Raw genomic sequence first — 8,993 nt, forward strand, 5'->3', positions numbered from 1 at the left:
AACATTGACATTATTACATTCAAATTTCTTATTTTTTATATGTATATTAATTTACAAAACTCTTGAATAATTTTTAAAATTTTAATTTTCTAATTTTTTAAACTAATTTTAATTTATATATATTTTTAAAATTTCAAGAATCCTTAATAATAGCGTGGTTTGTCCCACATTCCAAATTACGTCGCAAACGGTGACTCTGTGTGTGGGACCCACGCGAATGCGCGCTGTTTCGGCGTTTCCTTCAACCTCACAACACGTTGCGCAGAACGACACCGTTTTGGAACGACGTAATCCATATCCATCAACCTACCTGAATCGCTTCAACGAAGGGTCTTTGAAGTTCGAAGGAAATGAATGTAAAGCGCATCGGATCAACGTCGTTTCGAGACTATTTCCGAGGACACAGATCTCTTGAAACTGCTCAATTTCTCTTCAGGTACATTCAAATCCTCTTGATGACCTGGGTTGTTCTGTTTTTCGCTTCGTTTGGATTTAGTTGAATGTTGACTTTGATCATGGTTACGACCGGATATTTAGAAAATATTTTAGTGTGGTAAAATTTTGTTAGGTGTAAAAAATTTTAAAATATACTAAATTTTAAAGGATATTTTTATTTATATATTAATTTATATATATAAATATATATATATATATATATATATTATTTATATATATTAATTTATATATGTGTAAAAAGATTGAGAGGCAAGCCTCTCACACACCAAGAACCTCCGTCACTGGTTATGAGGATTTCGGTTATTCGTGTTCTGATGCATTCTTTCAGTGCACTGAATGGTAAGTTGAAGCTGAAGGATTTCATTTCTTGAGATTTTTTTTTTTTTGTTTCTGTTCGGTGGTTTTTGGTTTGGTATAACATCCACTACATGTTCATGACTTGAAGGGATTTTTGTTAGCATTTTGTTGATGCAAGTAAAACTGAATTAGATTTTTTTTAAACGACATATTGGCTTCAAATTTTTTGAATGAAAAATAAAACGTATTGAAAAGGAAGACTTCACTGAAAAAGTGACTGTCAAATTTCATCCTTTTTTTTTTTCTCAATCATTTCACCGTTCAAGTGACAATAAGCTTGGTTTAATCTAAGTAACATTCGGAAAAATGGGTTCCAATTAATTCATGTCGGGTTATATTGCAGAAACAATAAAAGAGTTATGGTTTCAGCTTGATATTATTTGGGTTACTCTAGTGAAAATCTATTTTTATGCAAAGAATAGCATTTGAAACACATGGCATTGCATGTAAATTTAACGCATGCTAATATCCTTTTAGGTTCTGAATCAACTTCATAGACTCAGCATGGTAATTTTAGCTGCTGCAACGAGTTTGAAGCGTCTACTTTTTGTATCTTTCGACTGATCAGATTTCTAGTGATTCCAATCCATCATATCTGTTTGATAGCTTCTTCCTGTACAATGGCGAGGTAGTCGATCGATTACTAATTTGCGCTCTTGTTTTATCATGGAAATTAGATCAAACTATTCAGGTAATGTTTTTCTCTGAGATTTCCTAGGCACGTTTGGAACATACAAAATTTGATCGGTGCATTGACAATTAAGGAGTAGACATCATGTCAGGGAAGAGAGTTTCGCCGAAATTAGGGATCTTGTCGTTGTGGTGTGGGAGGCTTCATTGCTTTATGCATGAGTAGGACCGATTCTTGTGTTTCAGTGGCCATAGTTTTCTTTCATTATCATCTTATTTCATAAATAGGATGAAAAGATTACAAAAGTATATACCTTTAGAAGTATTTATATCTTCTTGTTTAAATTTATGAAGGATCTTAATTGCAGTATTAACTATGGTATGGGGGTTAGGCTTTCTTTTATGACACCATTCTGGAAATTGATGGAATCTAATGATTCCTGGTGGTTTACAAGGTCTTCCTTAGGTTAGTAGATTTGCTAATTTGAATCAGTCATAGTGTCCATGTTACTGTAATTTGAATTGCTATTATATGAATTTTCATTCTCACGTTTCTTTTAATTTTGCATCTGATGGGTTAAGGCACATCATCATTGACCACAGGCCATAGCTGATCAGGTCCTGTATTATTGGATGCGTTTAGGAATACCCTTCCACCTTTGATGCTTTTTGCTGCAAAAATGCAATTTGACTACTATTTGTTTTACTTAAGGTTTCATTGTTACGTTGCAGGAATGCATCGAAGACATTGATAGTATCTGTTAAAGGGAAAGCCAAACGAAATTCATGACAGATTAATTTTGTAACATTTTACTTGTAGTATTTTACAGGTTGCATGCAGAGTGAAGAATTGATATTGATGTGCCTGACAATTGATAAACTGAGAGGCTCCCTGTATTCAAAATCGTCATTGAGTACAAAACTCGCACATGTGGCAACAGTCAGGAAGAGTAATAAATGAATGACAGAAAATGCATGAGTAAGAAGAAAATCGTATTGGCAATTTGCTGCTGTTGGATCCTACAAGTGCATGCATAAGCTGTCCACGCATTCATCTCTCCAATATTAGAGCTTCACGAGATCATCAGAGCTTAAAGATAATGTTTTCTGTGCAACAGATTATCTCCAACATGCAGTATTTCCTGTGCTCTTATCCCCTTTCTATTAATTGTCCATGCTGCAAAAACGGCTGTTCTTCATCTGTAAGCAAAGCACAGTGAAAAATTACACAATTATTTGTGATTGTGATATACATACAACACATTTCTGCTTAATCCTTAAAACATTAGCATGGTGACCGTGATCACCAATTGTGCAAACAATCCTCAGCGAAAGACAATGTTAAAACAATTTTATTAAATAAGCACACAGAACTTGTTTTGTTTGCTTTTTTTTTTCTTTTCAAAAGACCTCTTAATGAGCACAGAAAAAAAAAAGCAATTTTTTCAATAAGCGTAAGCCAAACATTAGCTATAAAACAAGAGGTCCATCGATTCCTGTTCTGATCCAAAATGAAGAAAAGCACAAATGTTTTGCCCCAGTTAGAGAATTGCCCCATATGGTATAATAAAAATGTTGATTTTATTAAATTACAAAAAGCTTATTTGTCTGACCTGAACAAAAAACAAAAGAAAAAAACATAAGGGGTTTCAATATACAGCAGTAAGCAGCATGATTATGTAGACGGCTAATTATTACCACTTTCACCATCAGATGCATCTGCAATCCTTGCAATAGCGTCAACAAGTGCTTGCTCGTGCTCCTATACAACAGTTCAAGCAACTGTGAACAACAACAGTGCGTATAATAAAGGATTCAAGATGGCAAAAACACGATGATGGACTTACTTTCAGCATTTGCTTTGCTTTCTCAAGCTCCATTGAATCAGGAGCACTTGTAGCAAAAATCCTTTCCACCTGTTATAACATCAATGTCTCAAATAAAAAAACTTTCCCTGTTTATTCTTTTGGTTTTAAAGATATTGCTTAGGCATATGATCCTACCTCCTTAACTAGAGAATCTGTGTTCAGCAATTCAATGTCATCCAAAACTCTCTTCCCAATACCATTTTGTGGTGGGTGAAATTCTTGTCTGGTATGAAACCTGGGATGACCTCTCCCTCTTCCTGCACCTAAAGAATCACCACCATGGCCAAAGAATCTCTTAACCCCTCGACCGTGTCCACTATGTCCACCTCTATGGAGTATGCCTGGATCTTCACCTTCCCATCTTATATCCTCCGGTGAGATCTGTAATTGACAAGGTATATTTATGTTTGTCCGTAAAATATGAAAATATCATTTTGCCCAATTTATAGTTATTGCAACATAATTTCTTTTGGGGTGGGTAGAAACAGTCAGGGATCTGTAGCACTACAAGAAACATGGTTTTGCACAAACAGCTTACACGTTCACAATGTACGAGGTTGTATGCACATAGAGCAAAAATTATCACTCAAATAGGGTGTTAAATGACAAGACAAATACCTCTCAACCCTCTTTCTATTTGTATACAGCTACATGTTTACTAACAAAAACCCACCCTTAATGGGCCTATTTCCCTACTTTCTAACATAATCCTTAGTATTTCTTTGACTAACTAACCTAACTTAAATAACTATTAATTGACCTATCAAAATCACCACCGGTTGAAGTTGTAAAGTACAACTTCACCATCCGAAATCTATGTTCAAGCAGTGTTTCTTTATCCGTGAAATGGTATTGCAAACAAGTGCAGAATGAGTTTGCACTTTAGAGATAGTAAATGTGGCACAAATGAGGAAGAAAAATGATCCATTTGACTCTACATTGGACTAAACTTACACAAGATCAGGAAAGATAAGAGATGGAATCTACAATGCACCCTCTTCAAGAGACAGAGGATGGATTCACCAGCTTTCATAATCATTGATTATATAGCCTTTCTGTACATGTAAAATAATCTATTGGCATATGGTGTTTCAACCAGGGTACCACTACCAAGAGAAGAAAAAAAGAGTAAAGGCCAATAGAAGGACAATGGATGAAATAGATTTAGTTTTAGACCACAATAACAGATAAGCTGATAGGAGGATTCAAACTTCTTTTTATGGGGGGATGGATGCTGCAAATTCTGCTATCCCTTAATATGTTCCCAGTGTCCCCTTGGTATCATTTTTAAAAGAAGGTGGTGCTAGAGGCCAGAAAATCATTTGGGTCATCTAATATTCTACTTTTTAGTCATTTCATACTATTAGATGTTAATCTTTCCATTAACCATCTTTTTCTAATGCTAAAATAAATGTAACTAATCAAATTTAAAAACCTAATTAACTATTGTTGTTATATATGCAGCACAACATACGAAATATATACCTCTTTGAGATCAACCCATTCCCAAGTCTCATGTACTTTATTAATATCATAAACCAAAGCATGCCGACCCTGCGAGAAAGAAACAATCGAAAAGCTAGGATAAAAAATTACTGAAAAGTTACTAAAAAAAAGCCTCTCAAGCTGCCATGCACTTTCAGGATTGGGTCCTAATCACACTTCAGCTTTTTTATTTCCATCTGGATTAAAAGGTGAATACTTCATTATATATCCTACAAGAGTTTAGAAACAATAAAGAGAGACACATTCATCCTAAATGATATAAATATAAAATGCTTGCATACTGTTCATTCTCTGTGCATGGGGAAACAAAACCAAAGGCATCATGTGGGCAAAAAAACTCAACTACATAAATCAAATCACCCTAAAGGACCTAAACATCAAATTCAAATGACAATCAGTACAGTAGCTATTCAAACCAGGTAAAATATAAATGCAGTAATCAAGAATTTTCAGAACTATTTTAAGATCTAAACATACATCAGCAGGGTTGTAATCAGTTACAACAGCCTCATAAAAGTGGTTATCTTCAGGCCACCTAGTCCAAACTTTCTTCCCAATCAATGGATCAAACGCTGCTGCTTCGGCGGGTGCATTCGATGCAAGAGCACTGGCATTGCGATTTGAAAAATGCCTACCTCCAGTAGGTCCAGCAGAAGTATACTGTACAGACTTCACTGAAGATAAAGCAGGCAAGGACTGACCCTGGTGGAAAATTAAAACCAAATAATACATCTCAAGCAAATTTTAATCCTCTAGATCCTAAAGCATCCCTAAAAAATGCAGGCATTGAATATGAACACAAAAATTGTGCTGTTTGAGCCCACATCACATCATATATTAATAAAATAGAAGGTGGTACCGAATGGGATGTCTTCTGTTTTTTTCGGGACACTGAAACAGTTGGACTAGGTAAAATGTCATGAACAGGCTGAGATGTGCTACGCCTTGCAGGTTGGTAACAACCAGTTTGTCTCCACTCCCTGATTGAATTTTCAATCACATAACATAATAAAAGGAGAAAAATGGCCAAAAGTAATGTTTTTCTGAACTATTGCAACTATTCAAATAATTTCCAAACCTAATGCGGTGAATTATTTCATCAGAGTTAACCCTGGTAAGAAGTTCTCTGTGTTCATCATCTGAAACCCTCAACTCTTTTCTAAGTTCAGTTATCAAACCTTCCTTCTCCTGATAAATACATAAAATGAAATACAGAAGATGAATCTTTAACACGGGAAAGATAACAAAAAGTACATGGAGGGAACCAATGGTACATACCCATGTAAGAGCATCAGACTGAGCTTTGAAAGCACGCAAGACCGCAGAGTAAGCTTCCTGTTCAAGTAGATGAATTTGAGCCTCCATGTCACAGTGCAAATTAAAGCGTGTAACAAAAAACCTACAGAAGATTTTTCATTGCCAGTAACACTGCTAGATCTCAACTCTATTCTGACCTGAGGAAGAAAGATCATCATCAGTACCTAACATTGTTTAATACAAAAGGAACTTAATATAAGTAACAAGAATGACACGTTTCAAGACTCAAAGGTCAAGTTTATTTTTGTTAAGTACATTGACTCATGCATTGGAAGAGAATTTTCTTTATTAGTGAATGATGGTTACACAAATTATTTCTTTAAGGATTCAAAGTTCATGTTTATTTTGTTGAGGATATTGATTCACGCATTGGAACAGAAATTTCTGTACAAGTGAATGCTGGTTACACAAATGATTTCTTTAAGGATATTCAAAGTTCAAGTTTATTTTGTTAAGGATATTACTTCATGCATTGAAAGAGATATTTCTTTATAAGTGAATGCTGGTTACACATTATTTCTTTATGGATATTGATTAAATTATTCTTTAAGGTAGTCAAAGTTCAAGTTTATTTTGTTAAGGACATTGATTCATGCATTGGAAGAGAAATTTCTTTATAAGTGAATGCTGGATACAAAAATTGTTTCTTTGTTCTAGAAACAGAGGGCTCTTGACTCTTTAAATTTCTTTTCCAATTATCAATGAGCATAATCACAATCAATTATCTTTAGTCTCTTGCATTCTTCATTTTCAAGCTTATTCAACAATTTGAGCAACTCAGATGATCGGTTCCGCAGGATTTACAGGTTTGGACAAAGAATAATAACTAAAAATACAATTCAATGTACAAGCATATGAGAAGCACTGGCAGGAAATGTGACAAGGCTTGTACGCATTCAAATTTTAATGCAACCTGCTTTACAATGAAACAATTTGGATATTAAAAGTTAAAAATATGATCCAAATGCAAGGTTCTGGAAAGTATCTTTAGAGATTTCATGCATCAGGGTTGCTGTTTCATTATATAATTTCTTCTACCCTGCAGATCACAATTGAAACATATATTTGGTCCCTACCATAACCTTCTTGTGATATATGGTTCCTTCAAACACCTACAGAACCAAATTTCGCCCCTTATCAACCTCCTTCATCAATTACCACAGTCCATGTCATATACACACAAAAAATAGAAAAAAAAAAAATCCATCCCAGTAAGAATTTCCCTCGTATAACATGCGGCAACAAATCCCAATTTCATGCATCCAAACATAGATGCTGCATCTACAGGCACAAATACCAAGAAAATAATTCCTATCTGATTGCTCACGGGACTCAAGTTCAAGTTCTGTTCCCTTACCAACTTAAACAGTCTCCATACATCAACACCATCAAAACCTAACCTCAGTAACCATATTCCACAGTAATATGGGCCACCAATAATTCTCTATCTTCAAACGTTTACAAATTACTAAGCACATACCCAATACCAACAGAAGGGTATCTATTTTCACAAAAAATCATAACAAATTTATATACAAGCCAGAAAAATACACACGCCCTACATTAAAAATATTCTTTTCGCCTCAGTCACTTCTCATTTGATATTCTGAAAGAGCCAATCCAGCAAAATAAGGAGTTAAACTTAAACCCTAGCTGAACATTATGCACATCAATGTTACAGTGCCAATTTCAGGAAAGTTCCTAAAACAAACCATCTTCAACGTAATAATAACAGCCAATTAAAAAACTACGGACCCCAAGTCCAGGAATTTCGAATATCGCTAAACAAATTTTAAAAATCTTTTTCTTTCTGACAACATATTCGACAGGTTGAGGTAATAAGAAAAAGAAAACCCTAGAGGGCAATGAGGCTCACCGGGAGTGTCGGAATTGGAGAGTGCGAGAAGATTAGAAAAAATGGGTGAGAGAGCGAAGGGAAGCGCGTTTGGGTTGGAGAAAGTCGAAGGTTTTGGAGAAGAAAATGGGTTTTAGTTTTGAGTTTGGGTGAGAGAAAACGACAGAGTCAGAGGGTGTTGGGTGTTTTCCTCGTACGAGTTATATAGTATAGTCTAATCGAGTCGAGTGGACACAAAAAGCAAACCAATAGAGAAAACAGATTTGGTTTTGGTTTGGTTTGGTTGAAGGAAACCACAGCAATGACAGGGTATGGATTCTAGATTATAAGAACAAGAAAAAAAAGCTATTAGTTTAGTTAATTAGATGAGGAAAAAATAGTTAAAGTTTATTCGTATTTAAGAATAAAATAGTTTTTTTTTTAAAATATGAAGGGAAATAGTGGCTAACAAATAATAATTCATATCAACCCACACGAATATTTATAGAAAAATAATTAATATGGTATAAAAGGATTCATACAGATATTTTATTTGGTGGTATTTTTAATGTTTCTTGAAATATTTACTTATAGGAATTTTTGTAGTGTGTACAAATTTCTACCGTTTTATCTTTTTAAGAATATTTTTAAACAAAAATAATTATATATAAAATAAAGAAAAGTATCTATAATAAAAATATAAAAATTATTTATATTTCATTTTATAACAATAATATTTTTATAATAATCAATCAGTATAATAATATATTTCAAATAAAATAAAATTTTGATTTAAATAGTACAATTGAAGCAATATTTTTTAGGTATAATTACCTATTTAAATTTAATTATTGATTTAAATGACACATGTAAGTTATGACAATTTCATTTTTTTTTTTAATTTTTTTTAAATTTATAAACTGACACTTGACGTGATATGTGACTGTCTCTTGTCATGACAGGTAGTATTGATAATAATTATTTTCAATTTAGATCTTTATTTAAATTGTTTGTTCAGTTTAGTA

At 33.7% G+C, this 8,993-nt stretch overlaps 1 protein-coding gene and 1 long non-coding RNA gene across 6 annotated transcripts; one reads left to right on the forward strand and one right to left on the reverse strand.

Moving 5' to 3' along the window:
- The first annotated feature begins 148 nt into the window (after positions 1 to 148).
- Positions 149 to 2,717, forward strand: LOC114190878 (uncharacterized). The gene is made up of 2 exons (XR_003605871.2): positions 149 to 436; positions 1,291 to 2,717. It is a non-coding gene; the product is annotated as an uncharacterized LOC114190878 (long non-coding RNA).
- Positions 2,294 to 8,273, reverse strand: LOC114190877 (protein EMSY-LIKE 1). 5 transcript variants are annotated; one of them, XM_028079942.2, is made up of 12 exons: positions 8,011 to 8,259; positions 7,211 to 7,246; positions 6,221 to 6,271; positions 6,096 to 6,152; positions 5,896 to 6,005; positions 5,677 to 5,797; positions 5,295 to 5,519; positions 4,797 to 4,865; positions 3,447 to 3,692; positions 3,291 to 3,359; positions 3,142 to 3,205; positions 2,294 to 2,643 (listed from the first exon to the last, which is right to left on the reverse strand). In XM_028079942.2, the coding sequence occupies exons 2-12, from the start codon at positions 7,211 to 7,213 to the stop codon at positions 2,594 to 2,596; spliced, it is 1,065 nt and encodes a 354-aa protein (XP_027935743.1). In that variant the 5' UTR covers positions 7,214 to 7,246; positions 8,011 to 8,259; the 3' UTR covers positions 2,294 to 2,593. The 5 variants fall into 5 exon arrangements, with proteins under 5 accessions (XP_027935743.1, XP_027935744.1, XP_085532228.1 ...); XM_028079943.2 differs by lacking the exon at positions 7,211 to 7,246 and having other exon boundaries at positions 6,096 to 6,271; positions 8,011 to 8,273; XM_085676102.1 differs by lacking the exons at positions 7,211 to 7,246; positions 8,011 to 8,259 and having other exon boundaries at positions 6,221 to 6,298.
- Between the last annotated feature and the right edge of the window lie 720 nt (positions 8,274 to 8,993).

Source organism: Vigna unguiculata, chromosome 7 (assembly GCF_037176805.1).
Source record: "Vigna unguiculata cultivar grain cowpea cultivar isolate G323 ecotype 2 chromosome 7, ASM3717680v1, whole genome shotgun sequence".
Taxonomy (NCBI): Eukaryota; Viridiplantae; Streptophyta; class Magnoliopsida; order Fabales; family Fabaceae; genus Vigna; species Vigna unguiculata.